This window comes from Microtus oregoni, unplaced genomic scaffold (assembly GCF_018167655.1).
Source record: "Microtus oregoni isolate MIOR12 unplaced genomic scaffold, Mior012 000024F_ref0000369, whole genome shotgun sequence".
Lineage (NCBI taxonomy): Eukaryota > Metazoa > Chordata > Mammalia > Rodentia > Cricetidae > Microtus > Microtus oregoni.
Window position 1 is genome coordinate 19,960,637 of NW_024543083.1, and position 26,816 is coordinate 19,987,452.

At 43.3% G+C, this 26,816-nt stretch overlaps 1 protein-coding gene across 1 annotated transcript; it reads right to left on the reverse strand.

Annotated features, from left to right (window-relative positions):
- Nucleotides 1-338: 338 nt before the first annotated feature.
- Tnfsf13b (TNF superfamily member 13b) lies at nt 339-25,945 on the reverse strand. The gene is made up of 6 exons (XM_041673894.1): nt 25,494-25,945; nt 25,314-25,398; nt 14,972-15,028; nt 6,105-6,217; nt 5,870-6,020; nt 339-1,991 (listed from the first exon to the last, which is right to left on the reverse strand). The coding sequence occupies exons 1-6, from the start codon at nt 25,803-25,805 to the stop codon at nt 1,879-1,881; spliced, it is 831 nt and encodes a 276-aa protein (XP_041529828.1). The 5' UTR covers nt 25,806-25,945; the 3' UTR covers nt 339-1,878.
- Between the last annotated feature and the right edge of the window lie 871 nt (nt 25,946-26,816).

A 26,816-nucleotide genomic window follows, 5' to 3' on the forward strand; every position in this document is an offset into this window, starting at 1 on the left:
GAAACTATGGAAATCAGCGTGAGGATCACTTTAGAGAAAGCTAAAAATGGGTCCTCTTCTGAACGGCCTGGGAGTTTCCCTAAAACACCCCTATTCAAACCCTGCATTTTTGTTGAAGTTTATTCTCTAAAAATAGTGATAATATGTAGACATAAGAAGATCCCCTAGAGAGGCGTGAAATGTCCAGACTTGATCATTACTGCCCTGATATGCTATTTACAGCGAGGCCAGGAGTGAGTCTCACCTCATTTTTCAAGGTTACAGTTGAACAGAGACATCTCAAGGGTGGGAGTCGGCAGACAAATCACGCAGGCGATGGGGCAGAAGGCACAGTGGTTTTATTTGGCAATCAACCTAAGCAGCAACGCCATGGAAATCGCTAGCCATTCCTCTGAATCAATGCCCTTCCCACCGACCACTTCTGCTTTCTAATTACTGTTTTATAAAACAAAATAAACTTCCAAGTTCATCTCACTTGAACTCCCAAAACAAAAGATACAGAAAACGGAGAGTTAAGCAACATTAGATTTGTGATACAGATTCGAATTGTTTCCTGTGTTGTGTCAAGGTCATCTTTACACTATTTTAAGGTCGATGGGGAAATAGATGTCTCTTCTTCCATTTCCTCTTTAGTGAAGCGAAGCATCCAGTGGGAGCAACTAATGACACACAAGACCTAACACACAGGAAGCAGACGCCACGAGAGACGCATGTGCAGCTCTGTGAAGTGCAATTCTCTGTGAGGAACCCCCCTGAGGCACAGTTATCATGGGAGCATGTATGTGCCTTGTATGAAGCCCGATGCTATGAACTCTGCTTAAACCTCAATGATTACAGAGCAAACAAGGCAGATCTTCCTGCAGGGCTGCATCGCAAGAACTGCAGCAGCAGTAGCAGCAGCAGTGGCAGCATGCAATGAGACTGGACACGGGCACAGTGCATTCATTCCTCTGCTACAGATGCGGCCTCGACGTGAGGGTTTGGTGGGCGTGACTGCAGTTTCGCATTAGGTGTCCTCGACGTGGGGTTTGCTGAGAGTGAGCACAGGTTTGCATTATGGGTTCTGTGTGCTCATCAGATGGTGTCTGCGATAACGTTTTACAAAGCAACTGAGGGTTATTACAAAATACACATGTGATCCAAAATGAGAGGATGCCTTTCTCCCGTGAAAAAGACGTCAATAAGGTTTGAGAAACAATAGCACACTTGACCTAAACCAGGAAAACCTCAATAGTCAGCGCTTTTCTATCCAATTATTTGAAGTTTTTTTTTCAATTATTTGAAGTTTAAACATTTTAAATTAAGTTTATTTTAAAATGTCCAAAGTTGAACCTCTAAGCATTTTTGTCTATGACTAGTTCAAGACACCTAGATTTAAAAAACAAACAAACAAGCAAAAATTTCCCTAGTATTAACTAGAAAAAAGAAGAGTCTATTTAATGTGAAAAGAAAGATAAATCCTGAGACTTTGCAGGAATGTTTCAGTGACTACAGATACGAATGAACCCTCTTCTCACTGCGGAGTCCGAAAGTCCTCTTCTGAGGAAATCTTCCTGCTTTCTGAACTGTGTGTTTCCCAAGATGAGGAGCAAGGGCGTTTGCCGTGTTGACACAGACTGCAGAGCGCAGCCTTTCGGGTCCTCTTTACGACTACCGGACTACGGACTACATTTCTCGTAACCCACATGATAAGTTTTGGTCGTGGTTGTCCGTTAAATCTCCTGTTTTGGACCAGTTTCAGTGAATCACGCAAACTAAACTGCTCCCAAGGAAAGTTTGGGCGGTGACTTCCCCGTCTTTTGATATTTCCAGCTGTTCATTTTTCTCGTGGAGGTCCAGGAGAAAGGAGGGAAGGGGTCGCAGTCCAGGAAGTGGGGGTCACAGCAATTTTAGGGCCCCAAAGAAGGTGCCATCTCCGTCTCTGGAGATCTGCGCGTTCTCTCGAGGTATCGCGAGCTGAATCTCGTCTCCTTCTTCCAATCTCGCTATGCCTAGGAGAGAGGGAGTTGACAAGAGTTCTCAGTGGTCGACACTTAACCGGGCACATTACAGGAAGCTATCTAAAGTCAACGTGAGCATTCATGCTTCCCCCAAAATGGACCTCTCATATGGATTATGGATTGCTCATAATTCTGTTAGCTTTCAAATTAAGTAAAATGAGGAAATTAAGAGAAGAAACAACAGATTCCAGCAGATGTGTGTCCACTTTGTGCAGACAGTAATTCCAATGGCAAACGTCAAGGTCACGCAGGTCAAAGTTTGTTCTTTGAGAGACAATCAAATCACCATGGGTGGTGGTGGCTTAATTTCGCTACTAAAGGAAACTTTTAATAATATTAAAAATATGAAATTATGCATATGTACGTGTGTGATATAAATAGATAGATAAATAGATGATAGATAGACAGACAGTCCTAACTACACCCTTTTGTAGCTTGAAAGAAACCTAGCATTATGGGAGCCCCTTTTTATTAATTTTATTAGCTATTATCAGGTGAGAATGTGTGATATGTATGGACACAGGTCACAGCACGCATGTGAAGGTCAGAGGACAATTTTGTGGAGTTGTTTTTTCCCTTTCCACCTTTCCACAGATTCTGGGATCAAACTCAGATGGCCATGCTTGCATGGCAAGGGACTGAGCCATCTCACTCCTGATCATAAGTTTAAACCTGCTAGAAAGTAAAACCCTTATTTAATTTCAATCTATACTATTTAATAGTTTTTCTCTGAACCCAGGTTTATGGTGTGACAGTTCCTTCCCACTGTCTATACTTTGAATTTCCTTAAATGACCATGGTTATCTTTATGATCAAAAGAAAGTAATAAACTCCTTGATGATAGAGATGCCTGTTTGTGCCTAGTTTATAACAATGTATTCTGTGACTTGGAAGTGTGAAATCCTGCACAGGAACCTCAATCTGTCTATCAGGTAACCAACACCAACCAACAGTGTTCCACAGATATGCTGTACATGGTACCTGTGTGTTTTGTCAGGTAACCAACACAGACCAACAGGGCTCCACAGACATGCTGCACACGGTGCCTGTGTGTTTTGTCAGGTAACCAACACCAACAAGGCTCCACAGACATGCTGTACATGCTTATGTTTCAAAACTGGCAAAGCATGAACAGATTAGTTACTTTATGAGTGTACAAGGTGTGAAAAGAGATCAGAGCATGTGTGTGGCGCAGATCTGTGGCTGCCCTGGATACTGGGCATGATGTACTACTGTGGCCAGGGCTACGGCAAACACTGCAAGCTCTAGAAATGGGTGTACATGGGCTATAGGTTCCTATCCCAAATCTCAACCCTGAGTTATCCACTACCTTAGTTCTTCTGGGCTGTAAAATCAGCTGTGGCATTCTTCCCTACGAGAAGCCTATTCAACTTATCAACATATCAATTACTCATCCTCGTATATACAAGGTTCCTCCATGCCATGCTGGGTTTCTCAAGCTCACCACCTGAGGTTGGGCAGGTTCATGTGGGGTCATATGACAAACTCAGCATTAAAGTAACAAGCCTGAAACTTCTTGGAGTTGGTTCTCATGCACAGCGCTGACCTGCTGATGCTGATATGTATCTTCAAGATCAAAAGAGTTACCCTTTAAAAAGTAAGGGGCCTGGGGAGTTCATCGGAATCCACCCACGGGAAGGAGCTGTGAGGAAATTAAACAATTTGGAATGTTTCGGGAGTGTTAACCGAGACATTTTATAGCAAGTAGGAACAACAGAGTGAAGAGGCATTTTTATTCATAAGTATTTTTGTAATATCAAAATGCTGGTCAGCAGTGGGCACAGACGCCTATGAAAATGAGGGACTTCCAACACGACAGACTTCCTCCTGACCACTGACATCACTGGAGGCTGTAGATCTGGTATGGCACAACCTCTGGGACGGAGCTGTGTTCTCTTCTGCTTCCAGCTGATTTATTGGACGTTTGTTTGTAAAGGCCTTTGAAATACTTTACAGGCATTTCACAATCCTGGGTTTCACGTGGCTGTTTGCTTGTAACCGTCCGAGACTAAAGACATTCTTTGGGTTCTGAATAGATTTGTCAAGACGAGTAGAGAGAAATACATGTGCATAAGAGGAAAACAGTTTTCTAAAACCAGCGTCAATGAATTTGAAATGAAATGAAGAAAATGCTGGCAATTCCAGTGTGGATAGGCTGGAACTGATAGTCTACCTTCCTACCTGCCCCCGTGTTTCCCTGAGCTCAAGGCAAGGCTGCTGCTGCGATTTTGTCTTCACAACTAGCCATGCACCCAAGGCCACCTGTTTAACCATGAGAACGAAGCCAGCCATTCTGCAATGCGCCCTTCCTTGCACTCAGGACTGACCAGAGTCATTATTTCCTCCACATGCTACACTGTGGGGCCAGACCTTGCTGTAGCTGGAGGCTGGGGCACTTAGGAGCAGCTGTGCTACTCCTGCGGATCGGATTTTCCCTGATGAGAAGGTTACAAGAGTTAGGAAGCCTGACTGACAGGTGGTGAAGCAGCCAGAGACCTGAGCAGGAAAAGGAAACCCAGAGGTGTCTCAGGTCTTTATCTCTGACAGTGTGTGGACATTGTTTCTGTTGCTGGTCTTATACACAATGGAAGAACAGCCATCTTAGAATCGTCCCTCTGCAGCTGTGGTGGCCTGCACAGGACCAGAATAAGACTGGAACCCTCAGCTTTGCTTCATGGACTAGGGAGGGGCTCATGAAGCTGATGGGGGGTTCCCCTCTGTATGCTGTGAATATGTTTTATTGCCATTGGTTAATAAAGAAGCTGCTTTTGGCCAATAGCTTAAAAGAGTGAAGTCAGGCAGAAAATCTGAATAGAGATGTAGAGAGAGAGGGAGTAGGTGGAGTCCAGGAGACGCCATGTAGCTGCCAACAGAGACAAACACCCTGGAACTTTACAGGTAAACCATGAGTCTTGTGGTAAAATAAAAAATAATAGGAATAGGTTAATTTAAGATATAAGAGTTAGTTAATAAGAAGCCTGAGCTAATAAGCCAAGCAGTGTTTTAATTAATATAGTTTCTGTGTGATTATTTCAGGTCTGGGCAGCAGGGGAACAACAAGCCTTTGCTGACATGAAGCCACACCTCTCCCTGAGAGACTATCTACAGCTTCTGGAGAAGGGGCGTCATTTTCTTCAGTGGTGTAACTACTACAAAGCTGCCCAGAATCCTGACCTCCCTCCCACACTCATGATGCAACTGTGATTAATTAATCTCAGTGGGCTAACCCAGAAGGAGACAGGAAAGCCAGAGAGGGCCTGTTTAGAAGAAGGGACACCGGAGGGGAAGGTGGCTAAGGAATTGCAACAGTGATAAAAAAGGACTAAAATCATTACAGACAGGCACAAATTCTCACACAAGAGAAGAAAAATAAGAATTGCTTGAATGTAAAACTCTGTGACATTCCTTCTTAATTCTTTAAAACACATTTATTTCATTTAATTACTTTTCATGTGTATTGGTATTTTTCCTGTGTGAATATATGTGTACTATCATGGACAATGCCCAAGGAGACCAGAAGAGGGTGTCAGGACCCCTAGGAATGGGAATTCCAGGCAGTTGTGAGCTGCCATATGGGTGCTGAGAATCGAGCCTGGGTCCTCTGGAAAAGTAGCAAATGCTCTTCTCTGCTGAGTTCTCTCTTCAGCCCTAATTCCTTCTTAATTTTTATAAAATGGTTTGACCATAGTGATATTTTCTCAGTTAACACAGACTATCGCAAAATAAACACCACAGTCTACAACAGAAGGTCTTTCCATTAAGATCACAAAGCACCACTATTTGGGAACCAGATACCCGTATCACCGTCTACCTTGTTCTGCTAAGCAAGTCTTAGGACAGCTACCTACCAGCTGAGTAGCAGGAATTGTTGGGTAGTGTTCTTGGCATATTCTGAATACATCGGAACAGGGTCACCAGGCTCAGCTCATCCCCAAAGACGTGCACTTTTTTCCTCTGGATGAGATGCCCCATGGCAAAGATGGTATCTGTGTATAGAACCTGAGAAACAAGCCAGGACATCATCAGATGTGCAAGCCTGTGAAAACGCCAGACCAGGGAGGCCGAGGGAAGGACTGGCCCTACCTGGCTGTAGATGAAGAAGTAACCCGTTTGCTTCACCACGATCTTGTTCTCTCTCTCCTCCAGTGCGCTTCCTCTTTTAAAGCTGAGAAGCCATGGAACAAATGTGTAAGATCCTGCAGTAGAGAGAGTTCCCTGTAAGAAAGCAAGCTCAGCCGCGCAGGGGTGGTGCACGCCTTTCACCCCAGCACTCTCTGTGAGTTCAAGGCCAGCCTGGTCTACAGACTGGATTCCAGGACAGACTCCAAAGCTACAGAGAAAACCTGCCTCAAAAAACCAAAAACAAAAAGAAAGCAAACCAAGAAAAGCAGTTTTCCCTTTTTCCTTGCACCAAATTTGAAACAGCACACCATCTATTCTTAAAAAATATAAATGGAAGAAGAAAAAGGACTCTTCTTCCTTGGGCTATCTGCCACTACATATTTTAGCATGGGCAACCTTGGATGCAGGTGCCTAACAGACCTCACTCCACAGGAATGTCTGGCCTTTCATTCCTTGTTTTGTATACTGGCTATTTCCTTATAAAGGCCAGTTTGGGTGGGGAGGCCAGGAGGAGAGAATGGACGGTCCTCTGCACAGCACACGGAGAGGAGCGTCCTCTTCCATCTTCCAAGCAGTAAAAAAAATGTAACAAAATGTGTCTGGAGGAAGTAACTCTACCTCTGACTTGGCAGAAGAACACAACTAGGAAAGGCAGACATCCACTGAGATGTACCCCATTCTCCACTGAGATGTACCCCAGTCTGGGAAGGTTCCCAGAGCCCAACAAACATGCTGGAGGGAGTTCTGTTCAGTCCAGGGACATTTCCTTAATCCTATCCAGAGTGACAGGAAGACCGTGTGCTCGCGGCTGTCCTGAAGGTAGACAGGAAAGTTAGACAGAGCAGTCAGCAAGCGAACCAAGCCACTGGGCCAGAATGGAGCAGGGTGCTTCCTGCTCCTCACACCCAGGGAGGGAGCAGCAGCACCATTTCCGAGGAAAAGCTTACTCATGCAGGAGTGTGCACAGCTGCAGCAGACAGAGGCATTAGGCTGGACCTCCACGCCAGATAAGGAGAAGAGATAGAAATTAAATGAAGGGAAGCAATGGGCAGAATCAGGGGGACGGCATAGTGAGGACAGAACAGCAAGCAATGCCGTGCTGTGAGCCTAAACATGCCAGAACATTCTTGCACAGTGGGAAATAATAGTGAGTCAGTCTCAAAACCTCACCCCTGTCAGCCAAAAAAAAAAAAAAAAACAAAAAACAAAAACAGTGGGGTGGGGGAGTCAAAGGCCAATCAAATGAGCCCCAAAGAAACACTGTATTCACGTTATATCCCTGTGTCTGTCTCCCAGGTTCGGCCACACTGTGACAAAGGACAGGGTACCCTTCTTTCCTACAGCCACATGGTATCCATTGCCTCACAGCCCACATCACCATCACCCATCCGTCTGCTGATGGACATCAAGTTGCTTTCTTGGCTGCTGTGATAGGAGCTGCCATGAACTTGGGAGAACAGGTGTCTCTTTAGCATATTGATTTAGTTTTCTTTATCTATAAACCCAGAAGTGGGATTGACTGCTAAATCATACTGTAGTCCTACTTTTAATTTTTTGGGGGCCTCCACATTTTTTTTTATACAATGGCTGTATGAATTTATATTCGCAATTAAAATAAGGCTCTTACCAGAAAAAAAGACTAAAAAGAATTACATATTTTCTGAAAATTCTAAAGAAGTTAAAAAAAACCCAAAACATCAGTACTAAAACAAGGCAGATGCCCTTGTGAATTCAGGTCATCGTGAATATGATTAACAAGCGCTAAGTCAGCTCCTCAAGCCAGCATCACTATAGACAGATGGGGTGGGGAAAAGATGCTGGGGCGGCTGGGGACGTGGGCAGGGAGGTCCTGGGTCCTCTTTGAATTCAGCCTGTCTGGGTGCACTCACTCACTGGAGTTTCTTCTGTTGCTCCCAAGAGCAGTGTGCCCCAGAGGACTGATCACCACACTTTCTTCTCAAGAGAGAATTTCAAGGATTTTCTTAAAGGGAAATCCCTCCATGCTAATGAAGATAACAGATTCAAGAAACAGAGGTCCTATCCATTGTAAATAGTAAAGGCAAGTGCAGTGATAGCTCATTTGTATTTTAATAAATAAAGCTTGCCTGAAGTTCATAGAGTAAAGCAACCACATTGATCAGCCTTACAGACCAGGCAGTGGTGGCACACACCTTCAATCCCAGTAACCACACTAGTCCTCCATAGAAACCAGGTGGTGGTGGTGCACGCCTTTAATCCCAGCCCTAGAGAGGCATACAAGATGGGAGGAGACGGCTCACACAGAGTCTCATTCTGAGATTCCTGGAAGCAGGATCACCATTTCTGACTGAGGTAGAGGTAAGAGCCAGTGGCTGACTGTTTTGCTTTTCTGCCCTTCAGGTTGAACTCCAATATCTGTCTCTGGGCTTTTATTAACCGTGCTACAGGCCAGTCCACTTTACTGTTCACGTGCAACATAATCCCAGAGAAAATTCTGTAATGAGTCAGTTTTCATTTTCTTAAAATGACATGATGTATCCAAAGTGTTCTTAAACACTCCATGCTGAGGAACCTAAGGAAGAATTAATATACAGATGGGCTTGGGGCGTACATCTCTCAGTCCCCAGACTGAGAGTTCAAGGACAGCCTGGTCTATTGTAGCATGTTCCAGGACAGTCAGGGTTACATAGAGAGACCCTGTCTCAAACAAACAAACAAACAAACAAACAAACAAACAAAAATTGTTGCTACAGAATACAAAAACTGATTATGTAGAAGTGGGTTACTTTCACGAATTACTTAAAATTCCAGGTTACAGCCCATCACTGTAGCAACGTCACAATGGCGTAAGCTTGAGACCGGTCACATCATGTACACAGCAAGAGAAGGGAACAATGAATGAATGCATGGTTTTTGCATCCTCAACGGAATGTTTAAATTTCTTCACTCTTATTCAGTTCAGGGAATGATGCTGCTTGCATGGAGCTGTGTCTTTCCACATCATGTAGACAATCCCTCACTGATACGCTCTTCCCAAGTACTTCTGGGTGTTTCTAGTTGACAATTAAAGCTAATCACCCCCCACCAGCTGACCTTTGGGCTCTGTGCCAGTAGGAGATGACAGTAGAGGTCAGATAATTAGGGTGAGGAGAATGCTCAAGCACAAAGCCCATTTGTAAAGGTCAGGGGGAACAGCTGCATTTTACTTCAGGTTTCTAGTGTTTATGACAAATAACTATGAAGACTAGGATGATGGAAAGCATTTGTCACATTGTCTGCAGAGACAGCAGGACAGACTTCATCAATGTGGTGTGTGTATAGATGTAGAGATAGATAGATGGATGGAGGGATGGATGGATGGATGGATGGATGGATAGATGGGTGGGTGGATGGGTGGATGGATGGATAGATGGGTGGGTGGATGGGTGGATGGATGGATGGATGGATAGATGGATGCATGGATGGATGATGGATGGGTGGGTAGATGGGTGGATAAATGAGTGTGTGGATGGGTGTATGGATGGGTGGCTGTGGATGGATGGGTGAGTAGATGGTTGGATAAATGGGTGGGAAGATGTATGTATGTATGTATATATGGATGGATGGGTAGATGGATGGATGGGTGGATGGATGAAAAGCAACTGAATAAACACTTATGCTGACAATGTCACAATAAACCACAGAAGAGCCTGCGGTGGGTGGGGCATGTCATTTTCAGAATCAACATATTATGATTTCCAAACTGTCTAATTTTCAAGAATATGTCAAAAGGCACACAAATATATAAGGAAATCATGAAGCAACCACAAGAGAGAAAAACCTTAACAAAAACCATCCCTGGAAAAGGCCAGACACGGAACTATTGGACATGTTTATGCAACCGAAGGAAACCGGGATGGTGACATATAAACAAACTTCTAAAGACTTCCTCAAATTCTTCTAAAAAAAAGACAGAATAGTCACTAACTCATGATGTGGAATCAACCTGGTACCGAAGCCAGAAACCACAGGAACTCCATACCACACACTAATCATGAGGGTAAGTCCAGCACTCCTGGGCATGATGCTAAGATCACGGGCAGGACTCTTATTACTGCTGCCCAGCACTGCTCTGGAATTCTAGATCAAACAGCTAGGAGACAAAGTGAACAGAAGAAAAGGCATCCAATTGGAAGAAGTAAAGTAGAACCATTTATATTCACACAAAACAGGGATCTAGGGAACTGATATCAAACCCACCAGAACTAACTAATGAATTTAACTTAGTTGCTCCACAGAGTCTCTTTCTCCAAGAGGGAAAAATGTGGACTTGAATAATACAATTCCATCTTTACAATCATGTGTTATCCACTGAGTTCATGTCTTCCCCAAACCCATATGCTATGTCCTACATCCCAGTGATGTTGGGAGGGAGGCAAAGCCTCCATGGGTTATTATACCACAAAGGTTCAATCCTCACCATTGATCCTGGTGTGAGTTACTCTTGACTCTCCTACCATCGTGCAAGGTCACAATTAAAGGGAAATGGAGGAGGAGTGAATCTGGGGAGGGGGGAAGTGGGGAGATGGGAGAATTGGAGGGAGGGGAAACTTCAGTTGGGATATATTGTATGAGAGAAGAATTAGAAAAAAGAAAATAAAGAAAAGACAGACACCACAGAGAACAATTGTATGTTTAACAGATCTCCTGGCAACTGGCTTTAGACTTTTCTAGCCCCCAGTGTTGTAAGAAAACAAACTGTTGTGTAAACAATCCAGTCTACGGTTATTTACTATATCTACCTGAACTAACACTGAATTCAAATAAATAAAATGCCTAAGAATAAATTCACTCAATATATTAACATGTGTGATAGAAGTTATAAAATATTGCTAACCACAGGAGACATAATAAATGAGGAGATGCCGCACGTCCATGGAGGATAACCCTTTAGTGTCACTAACATGGCATTATTAAGTGATGCTGTCCAGACAGTCAGCACAGCTTCTTGACCAACGCAGTGGCTCTTTCTCTAACTGGAAAAGTCCACCTGAAGTTCATTTATTATTGACAAAGATACTTGAGTGTTGTAGGGCAAGGGCTGCTTGTTCGTCCCAGCTGCCCAGAACCAAAATAAGCACACCGAAACTGCATTAATTAAAACACTGCTTGGCCCATTTGCTTTATTAATCTGCATATTGTCACATGGTAGTGGCTTACCAAGAAAGATTTGTCATGTCTTTCTTTGGCGGCTCCATGGTGTCTTTGTTTTTTACTCGGTCTTTTTTTCTTTAAGCACTTAGTTTTGTCTTCTCCACCTACCTAAGTTTAGCTCTATCAACTAGGCCAAAGCAGTTTCTTTATTAACCAATGAAAGCAACACAAACAGAAGGAACTCCTACACCACTTGAGTCTCTGCAACAGTCTTTAAAAGGACACGCCATGTCAAAGAGCTAACTCTCGAAACTTCAGAATTTAACAAGAAGCAACAGTAGGCAAAATACTGTCATGTTCTGTCACAAATGTAGGCTTATAACTCAACAGAATATTGAGTGCAGAAATAAAGCCACACTTCTAGTCCCAACTGGAGCTCTCCAAGGGTCCACGCCTGTGCAGCCCTCTCAACAAGTGATGCTAAAGTAACTGAATATCTAAATATTATGGGTGATGTTGTGCCACTGTCCAGAGCATAGGCAAGACTGACGAAAAGGATCCAGTGACTTCAGAGTAGAAACAAGTGACCTGAATGTGAACATGTACGGTCATGAGGAAGAAGCAAGGGAGTCAACCGTACTGCTGAGTTTGTTGACATATTCAGCAACAGTAATGTCCAAAGCATGAGAAACAAAAGAGAAACCAATAAAGAAATTGGATTTTATCGATTTAATATTTCTGACCAATGTAATAACCCAATGGCTATAATTCCAGCACTCAGGAGCTATCTCCAGCTTCATGACTAGGCACTGTCTCAATGAAATGAAAGAATAAAAAACAGATAATCCTCAAAGTAGGGAAAATATTTGCAAATCAAGCACTTTTTAAAGGGTTTGTCATCTACAATACAGTTTCTTATCTCAACAGGATAAAAAGAAAAACAATTTCAATTAAAAAGTGTAGAGATTCAAGAATTTTGAATAGATATTTTTTAAAAAGATAACCAAAAATTCGATAAGAATTTGGAGTGATGCCTAAGATCAGAACTCTTAAAGGAGATGTAAGTCAGTACTAAAATGAGGCCTTTCATAGGAAAGCAACAACAACAACACATAAATCACATTTTGGTTAGTCCCCTTCTACTCATTCATCCCTCATGTCTGTGTTTAAACCATATCCTGTGGTTATCAGGAAAAACCTGTAGAACGTGTTAAAATATGACTTTACATCAACCCAAAAGTAAATGTCAACAGGTAACTCTCCCCTCTTCGCCACCGCCTACCTGACCCTTGCATTGATGCATTTGAAAAATGCTTTGACTTGTGGCTTTCCTCTGCTCTGTAGCTATAGAAATGTCATAAAGCTTTCTATATCGGAGCATTTCTCAGGGCAACCTGAATCTGGGCTTCTGGTCCATCGTCACTCAAACATGGAATAAGAATAAATGTGAATTCCTTTTGAGCGGCTTTGGATGAGCAGATCATAGTCATAGCAGAAGGTGAGCAAATCGGATGAAAATCATCCATCTCTCTAGACTCTCCAGCACGGACGAGACTTCACCTAAGACCCCAGTGATACACTAAGCAATGAGATAAAAATATGTTATCTGTTTGGGAAAGACTCATTTGCCCCTTGCAAGGGGCAGTGGCTAGTGGGATGCCCTTTCCTCTCACGTGGGTCTGCCGGACTCCTCACTAAGATGCCAGTGCACGCCACACTTAGATACCCTTCTCGTGTATTTGTTTCTGTTCTCGGATGGCCTGTCAAGACCAGCCAATGCAGGCAAAAGGCCACGAAGTTCTGACAGTGGCCCAGGCCTGCATCCCTGTGTCTAGAGCATAAAGGCACAGAAAATACAATGTTTTATGTGGGTTTGGGTTATTCCCCCTTTGACAAATGTGAGCAGCAATTCTTTCCCAAGCACTGTTTTAACGGCTTCAGTTCTGAGGTTGTTCTGGCTTCAGTTCTACTCTTAGGGACTCAGTTGCTGATTTCTGAGCTCTGCAAACATGAAACAAAAAGCTATAAACAATGATAACTTTCAGATGATCTGGTATTTGTTTGGCATTTAACACCATTAAAATTATGTAGAAAAGTATAAATGCCAAACAGCACCAAGACTCACCACAAAGGTCAACCTGTATTCATTGGCCCTGGTTTGTTTCTCCATCCTGGTCACCAAGTGTGGTCTCAAACTCCAACTGTGGCCCAGGACTCAGAAATCCCCATGCCCTGCCTCCCAGCCACCCACTAACATTCCTTACCTATTGATTTATGGGGTTTCCCTCTTTTTTCTTTTCTCCCCATTAGTAGTCAAACGTCATCAAAATTAAACGCATGCGTGTTTTCTTCAATACAGACATTCTGGTATCCTCAGAGGTCCGGTCATTGTATGTTCTTAGTCAGTATATGCAGAATGAACAACTCGATCAGCAGATGAGTGGACGGCGTGGTACATGTAATGGAATTTTTCTTCAGCAGTAAGTTAAATGAAATCTTTACATTCACAGGAAAATGGATGGAACCAGAGGTCACTGCCTTAAGTAAAACACAGACCCAGAAAGGCAAAAGATGCATGATTCTGGCGTTCGTGTGTGGCATGTATATGCAGTCACGCGTGCATAGGTGTGTGTGCATGTGTTCACATGCATGTGTGTATGCATGTGTGTGTATGAGACTCCAAGTGAGGAGGAGGGCTATAGGAAGAGAGAGGAAGACAAGTAGAGACACAGGGGGCAAGAAAACTAAAGGGAGGAGGGAGATCAAGCAAGATGGGGGATAAGGCAGGAATAAAAGGGTGATGGCAAAGGACAATGACACACAGGACACACATGTGTCAAAGTCACTATGGAGGGAACTCATCTCTTCATGCCCTAATGAAAGGTTAACTGAAGATAAGACATGCAGACCAGATGGATCATTCCTTACTTGAACGTTTTTGCTCACCGATTATTTTGCATGCTCAAAAGCTGTGACATATCAATGTTCCCCAAATATTTTACTTTTCAGGCTGCTGCCGCATGCAAGAGTGACCTGGTCACATGACTCTGGGAAAAATGGAACTGAAAGATTTTGCTGGAGCAGCGATGTGATAAAGAGTCTGCAAAATACTGGAAGGAGCAGCAAGCTGCTTCCAAGGGGTTTATCGACAGAGCCCTTGTGTCAAGACTTTCCTCTGGGTCAAAATCGTGGGTGGAGCCATTTGGGAAATGGGGTGAAAAGTGGATTCTTGTGTCTGACCACTATTAGAGAAAATACTTTTTTTTTCTAAAATTAAAACTAGCAAAACTTCAAGGAAGCAAAAATCAAATTGAAAGCATGCCACTCTTAAGAGTAAATAATCCATCATCAAGTACTTGGTGGACATGGAAAATGGATAAAACTAGAGCTTTTAGGACATGGTAGCCTCGTCTCCATCTCCTAAGGAAATCCCCAGCCAAGGATCACAGACGGACACACGAAGACAGTCATGTGTCTCTGCACAAGACAACACTGCCCCGGACAATAAAAGCAAAACTCAATTTTCTCCACTCACTGTGTTATTACACTAGTCCGTGTGTTTATTCCCTAATCACTTTGAAAAGGCTCATGTTATAGGAAGCCTGGAGGGTGGCTGACGGCAGCTGCAGTTGAAACACTACGTTAGACTTGAACCTTACAAGCGTAAGCCACACTGGACTGAATCCTAAGCAGACACAGAGCAGGCCGGTCATTACCTTTTCGTATGGTCGGCGTGGCACTGTCTGCAATCAGTTGCAGACAGTCTTGAGTGACTGAAAAGCAAAAACACAAGGTTTTAGTCATTGGCAGAAACAGCAAGGCCACAAAGGAGATGGGAATGTTCAGCCTGCCTCCCCAGAAGCACTAAGTTTCTCTCAGCTTACGGAATGGCACCCTTAAGAGTCTTGGTGAAATCTGCCCACTTGCCGGAATCTAAACACCCAGAGTTATTGACACCCGAGGTGATCCTTCCGTGTTTTAGGAATGCAGTGAACAGCTATCTGTACCCTCCCATCGGAGCTCCTTTGGAATATTTCTAAGGCAGATTTATTCATTTTTGTGTTTTCTTTTTATTATATTTTAATATTTCAAACAACTTCTAAATTTAAATATATTTTGATCATCTTCTCCTCTCCCAATTCCTTCCAGATCTTCTTCCCCTTCCTACCCACCAAACTTTAATTTCTTTCTCAAAAAACCAAAACAACACACACATAAACTTAATACAAGAAGATCCCTCAAAAATGAAGAAAACAAACTAAAACAATACCCAAACAAAGAACAACTACAAAACAAACAAAAAACACACCAACTTTACCCAAATAAAAGAACACACACATACACACACACACACAAAAAAAAAAAAAAACCTGTGGAGACCATTATCTGTTGGCAACCACTCCTGAACATGAGGTCTGCCCCAGTGGTTGATAAATCCTGTGTCACTTGGTTGAAGAAAACAGATCTTCCCTCACCCAGCAGGGATAAGTGACAGTTCATTGTTATTTTTTTACCTTTGTGGCTATGCATTCATTCATTCATTCATTCATAGATTCATTCTTTTTTAAAAATATAACAAAATAAAATATAATATGATAAAACAAAAGCTATCTAATTTAAGTTAGACAGGACAAAACAACAAAAGGAAAAGAGACCAAGAGAAGGCACAAGAATCACAGACCCCCTTGCTCACACACTCAGAAATCCCTCAAACACCAACCTGGGTGCTGTGACGCTGAGGACCTGGTGCAGACCTGTTCGGGTTCTTTGTTTTTCGTACACTTTGTATACTTGAAAAGTTAGATTTATGAGGATTTCTAAGATGATTCTCATTAAAGATTCTAACATTAAATGGAGAACTGCTCCCAGAAATACGACTTTTGCCATGACTGAAAGAGAAATAACTGTCAGCGTTTACTGAGTGATTGAAGTAGTAAATGCCATCCCAAGCCTTGTTGTACTGGGAGGCTAGCATTAGAGAGTGCGGGCAGCTGGTTCCGAGCCTCAGGGATGCCGGGGATGGGACCAGAGATAAGAGTTTTGTAAGGCTGCACACACAGTCCGTGAGATCCCCTGGAACCATCAGGTCCAACCACGCATGTCCAAGGAGCAAATAACACCTCTAAATAACGGAAATGGCCCCAAACAGAAGCAGGGCCTTTCTCTTGATGTGTAAGGAGAACAGTGAGAAACTGTAAAGTCCTGTGCAAGTCCTAAAGCTAAGCATGCATTAAAAAAAAAAAGTATTGGGAGACAGAAGCTGCGTGATTTCTATGCATCCCATGTCTGTCCAGGCTGCATAGTGAGACCTACCCTCTCAAATAAAGCTAATAATAAAACTTCTTATTCAGATATATGCATTGTAAACTGACTTCCATAAAGTAATGTTTTATTCAGTGTATGATGTACTCTGACAATATTCAGCCCTTGTCACCCTCTCCTATGCCCTCATGTGAGCCCATCTCCTCTTCCCAATTAGCCCCCATTCTGCTTATGCACATATGCTGTCGCGTGCGCGCGCGCGCGTGTGTGTGTGTGTGTGTGTGTGTGCGCGCGCGCGCATTAACACTGTATGCTCCACACACAAAAGAAAATATGGCATTCATCTCTGCGGGGGTCTGGCTTGGTTTTCTCAGCACGATGATCTTTATTTCTGCCTCTTGCATATGCCACTACGTTGCTCTTCGTGGCTGAATAAAACTCCCCTGTATACACCTGAGCATAAGGAACGTGTCGTTTAGAATTCTGCTGTAGAGGAGGTCTTTAGTCTGATGGAAACAGTACTCGACGCCCCCGTCTTCTTGATGAACGTGCTGGTTGTGTTAGGAACTGGTCATGGTTAGGGAATGCTTGCCACCTCTCAGTGTTGAATCGAAAATGTTCTTACATTTGAAACTTGATAAAAGTAATAATGACTAATCTTGGGCTGTCAAGCACAAATTGTTAAAGGGCAATCATATAGGAAAGAATATTAAGAAATCTTCCTTTGGTATTTAAAAGTGGAAATACAACATTAAAATACAATTTCCTTATAACCACAAAGGGTGTGTGTGTGTGTGTGTTTCAACACAGGGTTTCTCTGTGTAGCACCGGCTGTCCTGAAACTCCCTCTGCAGACCAGGCTGACCTCAAACTCAGAGATCCTCCTGCCTCTGCTTCCTAGTGCAGATTAAAGGTCAGCACTTCCCAGCTCTAGCCTCTATTTCTGTTCTTGGACCACTCTGATTGCCCCAGGGATAGCAAAGCCACTGGAAGGCACTGGGGCTTAGGGAGCATCCTCACACTAGAATTGCTGCAGAGAATTGTTTGTTTCGGTCTTTTTCCTCTCCTGGAGATGAAGGTAACCAGGCCTGTGCTGGAAGGGGTGATGGGAGAGGGTTCGCTCCAGTGCACAGCTGAAAACGTGGAGACACTCGGCAGCAGACTGAGTAGCTACGAATATGGGCAGCTGGGAAGAAAGGAAGAATGGTGTCTACAGCTCTGGAGCCCGAAATACAGAGAATTCAGGCGAGTTGCACAAAACATTTGAATTTGTTGTTAATTTTCCCACAGGTTGTTCTTAGGTGGTTGCTGTTCATAAGGGGATACCACAGGTTACAGGGGCAGCGCTTGTGCCAAGGGAGCGTACATGGCTCTCATCCTTCTCACACTGGAAAGGGGGGTGTTACACAAAATACTGCAAATTGCCGAATTTCTAAGCTTTCCGTTGTTGTGGTAGTGCTGTGTGTGTGTGTGTGTGTGTGTGTGTGTGTGTGTGTGTGTATGTGTGTGTGTGTGTGCAAGACACCTGAACGAAGCAATGCTGACGAAATCTTTACATTTCTACCCTGCGTAGAGCATCCGCAGAGCAACACTGTCTGCAGCATGAGCACTGTTGATCTTAGCAGAATCCACTCAGACAACCCGGAACATGCTAGAAAGCCACTGGTAGAGCATGACCTAATTACTGAAGCTAAGGAAGGCTGGATGCATCAACTTCCTACTGCAATCCCTCTTCCCTGGCTGTTTCTAGTGTTTGTGTCCTGCCTAGCATATCTGTTGAAACCTACCACCAACCTGGGAGGAAAAGATCATCATTTAATTCTAGCCAAACCTAGATACAACTCAGCTATAGCCTACACATTGAAAAAACTTTATCGGGTAGCATGAGAAATCTAACCCCTTTAGGAAAAAAATTATTTCAAGAACTGCTCCCTGCAGAAGAAAATCGGCTCCCAAGCTGGCAATTCAGTAACAGCTCCTCAGCTGCATCCACCCAAGCGTGTGGATTCATCAATGGTGCTTCGTCTAGAGAAAGTCTTCGGGGCCCTTTGAATACATTTGTTTTCTTGTAAGAGATTTGAAATCTATCATTACATTTTCCCAATTCTTTTATGAGAGTCATCCAATACAGCTCTTATTTTATAATATCTATAGTTGGACAGCAAAAGATTTGCTGCACAGTGAACCAAACTCAGGTGACTGTAGTGTTTCCCAGCAGTGTAGATACCGAGCCACAGCATTTTAAAGACACACGTCTAGTGAAGGAAACAGATTCCGGTGACAACTGAAAGTCATCCACAGTGCTGAACCATGTTCTTCATGGTCTCAGCACTTCGTGGATTCAACAAATACCTTCTCCTCCTGTACAACCGAAATTAAATAAGAAGCGTAACCTAGTTTCTGTCTCAGCTAACCTGGTGCTACTCAGTAAAGTCTCTCTGAGCCACAAGAAGATATTTCTCATGGTCTACTTCTGGATATTATGTCATAACTATATACAAAACCAGGATAACTGACCCTAAGATTACAATTTAGATCTCAAGAGTACTTACTCATTATCTTTCTAAAAGACAAAGCGCACTAGTGAAGAAAATAGTTTACAAACAAAATTCCCGAAGGATGAACACAACTGCCCCCACTTAGTATCGGTGCAAGGAGGGCTGACACTCTTCAAGTCGGGACTCTGAAACAGGCCTCATAGGGAGAGCCTGTCTCTATGGATAAAACCTCCCATTGGCAATATAACATCTACATGCTTTTTAGTTGAGAGAATTTGAAACTCATGATTTGAAAAATGAAGGAAGTCACTAACGCCTGCTGCTGTTTTCTGTGTCGGAATCAAACCCCTTGGAGCTGAGTCTGCTTGGCTGTCGGTTACTTCAACAACGCTAAGTCTAATATGAGCAAAGTAAGTAATGTCATTGTGGATGGTTATGGCTGGTTCACGTGAAAAATGTCACACGTAGAGCTTTTGTCCTGCAACATAAATTTTGCAGTGTGTCCTGACAGAGGAAAGTCAGACTTGAGGGGGAAAACCCACGGTGGCAGATGAACACCCACATAACTCGGCACTTCTTCCTGCCTATAAGCACGAACAACTCGGGACGTTTTTCTGCATCCTATTTCACTTAGTTCCCTTAAGTTAGACTGTTGAGTACATTTTCCAAGCCTATATAATCCTCAATCCCGACTGAACTATTCTTGGCCATGGTTGGGATAATTGCAGAAGCTGTCTATTCCTGCTTATGAAGTAAAAGTCTGTATTTGAAAATAATTACTGATTCCTCAAATAACTAACTGGTCTTGTTGTTTTCATTACTGCCAAGGAGACAGACATCACGTGGTAGAATCATAGCGCACTGTCAGTTGTGGAGCTCACACGGCTTCTATAACTGAAAAGCTGAACGGACAACCAGCAGATAGCAAATTCAGACACTCCTTCTATCACTGATCTTGTAGTGTTATCAAAACCAAATAATATTGAAACTTGCAGGTGGTTTATAGTAAATGTAAGGAGCTCACTTATGTGATTGCTAACTTCTTATTTTAGACTTTGTGGTAACTCTGTTCAGTTCCTCCAGCCGATTCTGGGCTTTACTTGACTCTTCTAAAATGTGTTATCTCTCCTGGGAATAATCACAAAGAAATCTAGTGCAGCAGACTGCACAGAAGTGCACATATTTGTGTTTATTATACAGCTAAGCTGTAGAATTCAGCCTTCCTGTTCATCCAAAAATGAACATTAAAGATGTGGTAATGTATATACAATGAAGTTTTCTTCAGGCATAAAGCAAATCGTGTCATTTTCAGGAAAATGAATGAAGTATGACAGAATCAGGACAATAGGTGTGCCTGTTTGCTCACAGATTTGGAATCTACAGTTTTACATATGGCATGATGTGTACAACACACACATATGGCATATAACACACAGTCACACAAACACACATAATACAAAAGGAAATGGGGCTTACTTGGAGAGAGGAAGGAACCCACACAGTGTTGCATGGCAAAATGTTTTCTGGGGCGACACAACACACATGTCTGCTTGTGGTGCCAGCTTTCTTCATTCTCCCCAGTTCAGAACACCTCCACCCCACCCCCCGGCCAGTGATGGTGCCACTCAGAGTAGTCTGGATCTCCTACATAAATGGACAGACGAGACCCTCTCCCAGGACAGTCCCACACAGAGGCCATCCCACAGGCCAGCCCGCCTTGGCCTCAAAGTCTCTCTCCTCACGTGACTCCAGGTCATGTCAATCTGACTGTCACAACTAACCTCCATGTCAGCCATCTACAGTTATTAATACAAACAACATACCATGTGAAATTATGAAAGCAACTGTTGAAATTTGAAAGCAATTATTCACACTTGAAAATTACAAAAGCTAAAACCCTGAGGAGATGTTGAATGTTCAAGGGAGGTAGGAAGCCTTCCTCCAGCCTCCTGCATGGATCTGATACTCAGAAAGTTCTCTTATCTAGTTTCCAACATACTGACCGTTTCCAGTATTATAACAACAGATTACATGTATGAGTCATTCATTTTCTCTGTGTATTTCACCACCATGAATGACTCTGGAGAACACACGCAATGCTGCATTTGGCTGAGCTGACTGCCCTGGCTTCTTGGCACTTATTTCCCAAAACTTTGGGTTCAATCAGAACAGGGTTCAGAGATTTGGTTATCAGATCTGTAATCTTAATTTTAAAGAGAGTTTTGGAAATTGAACAGATTCCAGCTCTTGCAACACCCTCTCACAGGGTGGGGGGGGAGGTAAGGGGAGTCTTAGCCATGAAGCAGAGGAGAGGAAGAAAAAAAAAATAAGAGAAGAATGGGTCAAAGATCACCTAGCAGCAGCCAGCTCTTCTAGGAAGGATCCCGCCCTTGCCCGGTAGGAGCCTCAAGTTCACCTAACTGGTGGAGGTTCTACACTGCATTCCTTCACAGACATGGTGCAGCCTGCAGGTCACAGCTACACCAGAAAAGATCAGCCAACACCGGACATTTCCAATGTAGCAGATAGTACAACTTTCCTTCACTGGATGGGATTATGGAGATCAAGAAAGGCCACTCAAAAAGAGTTTCGGCATGTCTTATTTTTAATATAAACCCTTTATCCAAGGAAACTGTCACGTTACAATATTGGGTGTTACGTTTGTGTTGTTCTCAAATTTCTAAATTTTAGGGTTGTTAAATGCAGGGCAGCGTACTGGATGGACCCTAAATTCCCAAGTCACTTCTGGTGAATTCCCAGAGGAGTACTAGCCTGGGTTTTTCTTCTTGGGGTCTGGTGCCACATAGTGGAGCTGCTTAGAGGTATCCCCAAGGCTCTGAATAAACCTATATAATTCAGAACCAATTCGAAACTGAGAAATCCGTATAAAAATGATTAGAAAACAAAACAAAGCAGATTGGCCCAAGTTGCCCAGTAATTATTTGGAGACGTGGTTGTGAATGCTGAGCCGCTGCGGTGTTTGCATTCCTGATCTTTCGAGCCTTGAGGTGCGTGCACCCTGGCTTACGTCTCTGAGATGTTCGTGTTTCCACCACTGCTTTGCCTCTGCCACTGAAGCAGGTTTGATAAGTGTTACCCACACAAGAATCAACGCAGTAACTTGGAAAGAATTTTGTCTTTCTAGAATCTAAAACAGATAATCTCCCCACAGGGAATTAAACCTGGGGTGCTGTGCTGTGTCAAGGAGCCGCCACCCCCTCAGGTTCACTACACTGCTGAGTGCCGGGACAGAACTCACTGGGCAGCCCAAGCCAGCCTGGAATTTCTGATCCTCCTTCCTTGGCTCCAGAGTAGCTAGGAGGTCAGCCCCATGGCACAAGCTCTGCTCACCAAGTGTTTTGTTTGGCAGCAAGCTGTTTGAAAGAATTCACCTTCCTTAGGCGCTAAAGATGATTTTGTTTGGATTGTGGAATGGATAGAAATCAAAGACCGTGAGGGCTCAAAGCCCAGACCACTGTGGAACATGAGTAAGGAAAAGGATTATGTAACGTTTTCCAATCATATTGCCTTAGATTTTTTTCTAAAATTCAGTCTTTCCAAACACATTTAAGGGATTAAAAGCGAACTGTCGTCTATGATAAATTATTTGGCAATTTTTTAATCCTGGATTTCCCCACATTTCTGTTTGTTATACTTTAATAAAAAATGACCTTATAAAATACATTAAGATTAATAAAATGTAAATTGAGATTCAACATAACTGATTAAAAACAAAATTCATCCCAAGACACTAAATTTTAAGTTTAAGTCAATGTAATATTTGCCCCGGGAGGACTCGGAGGGTTGGCAATCTGACTGAAGGTCAGGGCTGTCATTCCCTTCTCTGTTGGGAGATCAGCTGCAGATACCAGAGGCTCAGAGACAGGCACAGCAGTTCACATGTAAGAGCCTTGATGGACACTCTGAAAGCAAAAGAAGCTCCCCAAGGTTAATAAGCCCTACAGAAAACAAATCAGAACAAGAATGTGTAACAAAAATTTATAAAAATGCATAGAATTTTCTCAATTAAAAAAAAAGACAGGAACTCTACTAAATACCAGTTGAAAATCCTTGTGTTTCAGATAGCCTTCATGTATGTGTGGGCAACCATCTGGTAACTGATAACAAAACAAAGTTTCCCTCTTCAAAAGGGTAATACAAAACAAAGTTCATACTTTAGTTGTCAGGGAACACTGGCATTTCCCTCCTGAGACTCATAGATGCAACCTTGGATTTATGAATGTAAAAAAAATATATGTGGACAAAATATAATAGATTTATGTACATGTGTGTTTATAAAATACATTGACAATATATTATTCTCTCAATTGTACAAATTTTAATTAATTTCCTCCAATTGTATCAATCTGAAATATTTGGATGCATAAAATCACACATCTGTAAAATGTGCAAACAGGAGGATTTAAAAAAATACAGCATTACAGAACCCTAGTGTGTCTCTCTCTCTCTCTCTTTCTTTTTTTCCTTTTTATCCCTTGTTTCTCTGGAACTCTCTAAATAGATCAGGCTGGTCTTGAACTCACAAATATCTGCCTGCCTTTACTCCTAAGTGTTGGGATTGAAAACATGTATCACAATTCTCTGCTATTCTTTTATCCTTAAAGCTCTTGAGATGAGTCTATGTCCTCTTTAGAATAGTGAAGTTGTGGTTTGTTTTCAAAACCAGTCTTTAGAAGCCAGAAAGGATGGCAGAGAGACCACTGTGGCATCCTGACCTGAGAACACACTGATGTCCATTAAAATGAGGATGGTTACAAACGTTTGCTTGTGACAACAGTCTGGAGGGGAAATGAAGAAAGGAGGAAGTGATAGCAACAGGAGAGGAATTTACACAACAGAAGTCAAAGGATTGATGAGTTAGTTAACTGCAAAGGACCTGGAATCCTGACAAAAACCACTGGCTACTGACGGAGCCTGGGCAAATGTACTTTAACCTGATAAACCAGAGGAAACGAAAATCTTGTTGATATATATGCAACATTTCTGTACAGATTTGAAGGAAACATAAGATTCCATAAATATTTTTACATCAGTGCCAAAATTGTATAAAAATTAGGATAACCAATTGATAAAAATTAGCAAATATAAAACTGAAAATGAAGAAGATAAAACAAAAACATTAAATATTTGTAATTAGTAAACAGGGTCTGTATCTAAATAAATGTGAGAAGCTATTTGAAGCCATAAAAATATCAAGATGAAGGTGTAAAGATGATGATGTGCAGAAACCTGCGTCCCAAAGACTTCAGAGTACCCTGAACGATGGATGTATGATTCTATCAGATGTATAATTCAACAGAAACAAGAGATACACAAAAATTATGCATCAAGTATCATAGTAATAATTAAAATTGGTGAGATCATCTAAATTAAACAAAATACAGCAGAGTGTACATCCTGCTTCTGCTTCACCGTAGTACAAGTACTGATGATGATGTGAGATTATTGCATACATGATATACAATATCATGTATGATATAGGAGACGTGATATATGGGACCCTATCACATGCTCTGTAATTACCTGCTCTTATCCCATGCCTTGTGGTCTATGTACTGAACTTAAACGTGCCGTGGCATATGTGTTACTATTATACACACTGCAGTATATATGTTGTGATTGTTTCAGCAAAAAAGGAGGTAGCTCATGCTACACACAGTAAAATTCAAATTTGTGGAAGATTTTTGAATGTAATGTAATATTCGCATACTCTTTGGCATAGTACTTAGCAGTTCAATAATTTTTGTTGTTTATATGACTTTAGTAATGTTTAACTCTGGCTATTAGGTAAAATGTTTTCATCTGAATAAAAGGTGTTAGCAGCAAGGGTGTGTTAAAGTGTGCTGTTAACGAACACGGATTGCTGCTGTTTCCCTGAAGCAATGAGAATAGATCTTTTTATTAAACTCCCAACTCGAAATGCTAGGGAGTGGCCGGAGAATCACTGAAGTCACTAGGGAGTGATTGCACGGAAATTATACTGCCTATGGAAGGGTGTGCATTAGAGTCTTTGCTGTCTCCGTGTTGTGCACTCCCTTGGGAAAGGCTTCTTGACTGGGATGTAGGTGTACACGTCACTCTGCAGGGACAGGAAGAGCTCTTCCGCTGTTGCTGAGCACAGTATCTAACAGTGCACCCTTGTCCTCCATCATCTCCCACAGGGCACAAACGTCCTGCTGTCCTCACACCCTGCTCATTGGAGGACCAGGCAGGCACTTCATGCAGCGGCTGCACGTGTGCGCAGCCCCAGCTCCTAATTGCTACACCCCAGCCGTACCTGTTTCCTCCGGATTCTCGAAACCGCGTCTGTTCCTGTGGCCGAAGCTGGAGTTGTGGGCTCGCGCAGCTGCCGGTGCCAGGAGCTAAGAAGAGAGACACCCACCAGGTTATTGGACGTGCAGGGGAGAGCAGCAGCGCGCCTGGGGCTCCCTGCCCAGCAGAGGAGGAGTGAACTCACTTTGGCACCTGCGGGGGCCCCTGGAGCCCCTGGGGCGGCCGATGCTGCTGCAGCCCGGTAGCGCTGCAATTCCGCGCGCAGGCTCATCAGGTCAGCTTGCAGGGCAGCAAACCGGTACAAGGACATCACCGTGAGGCTGCTGGACAACAGGGCCAGCAGGAGAGTTGCAGTCAGCAGCCTTCCATCCCGGCAGATCCCAACCCAGGCACACTCCTTCTGCGGAGTGATGGAAACACCCCCTACTTTCATTTCTTCTCCTTTCTCAGGGCAAAACGAAGGGCGCGGTGGCTGGGTCTCTGCAGCCTCATCCATTCCACGACGAGCACGTTGAAGGTCTGTGCCTTTGGAGTAAGTGACCACAGGGGTGGGTCATTTCCTGTCATCTGTGTCTGTGGAGGCTCCCCTAGGAGCGCTCTCCTGACTTTCTCTGCTCTCCATCTTTTGCTATCCTGAAGTAGGTTCTCTGGCTCTGTCCTTCCATGGATTGCTCAATCGGCCTTCCTGATTTCACTTTCAGTTTTTGTAAGAGTTTTCATGCCACCTCCTGCTGCGGGTGATGTGGGGCCTCTGACATGGCTGGGTGGGGGGAACTTGGGGTTCAGACTGGCTCACTCCAGACAGAACTTTTAACAAGAGGCTATTGAAGGTGCTTTCCCTTCTGCATATTCTTGAGAACTCTGCTTGGGCTGCATGGTTCTAGGGAAGGGGAAAAGGACACCAAAGGCCCACTGGTGTAATAAAAAATAATTAATGTGCAAGTCAGATAAGCTCGGTGCTTGAGCAGAAAACTGCACTTGGCTGCAGGACAACGAAGTTAACAGCTCCCCAGTGGGAGAGGAAATGAAGAGCCGTAGAGCACTCTGAGCTCCGTTCCAACTTCCCCGCTCTCATTTTGACAGTGCAATAAAGAGCCTGCGAGTGATATATTTAAGGCCACACTGGGGGCTCTTTAAATGCGGGGTGGATTACAGGGAAGCGTGGCTCCCCCTTTTGGCTTCTGAGGCTCAGTGTTTGAGAGCCACTAGCCTCAGTTTCCCCCATAAACTGTGCCTAGGAGCTGATGCGCAATCTCTACACTGGTTGTACTAGTTCCGCAAGTGTGGACACAGAATGTCCTGGTTCCACAGCTGGACTTGGTGACATGCAGTCACTGGTCTGAGTTGGTTGGTTGAGGACCCAGTACCTCAATGTCAGTTCATCTTGCAGCATAGACCACTGGGCGCTTACTTAACCACAAAGTCACCAACATTCACCTTAACCTGACCACTGAGTCTCACGCTCCCTTCCCTGGAAACCTTAAGAAGGAAGTCCCAAACACAGAAA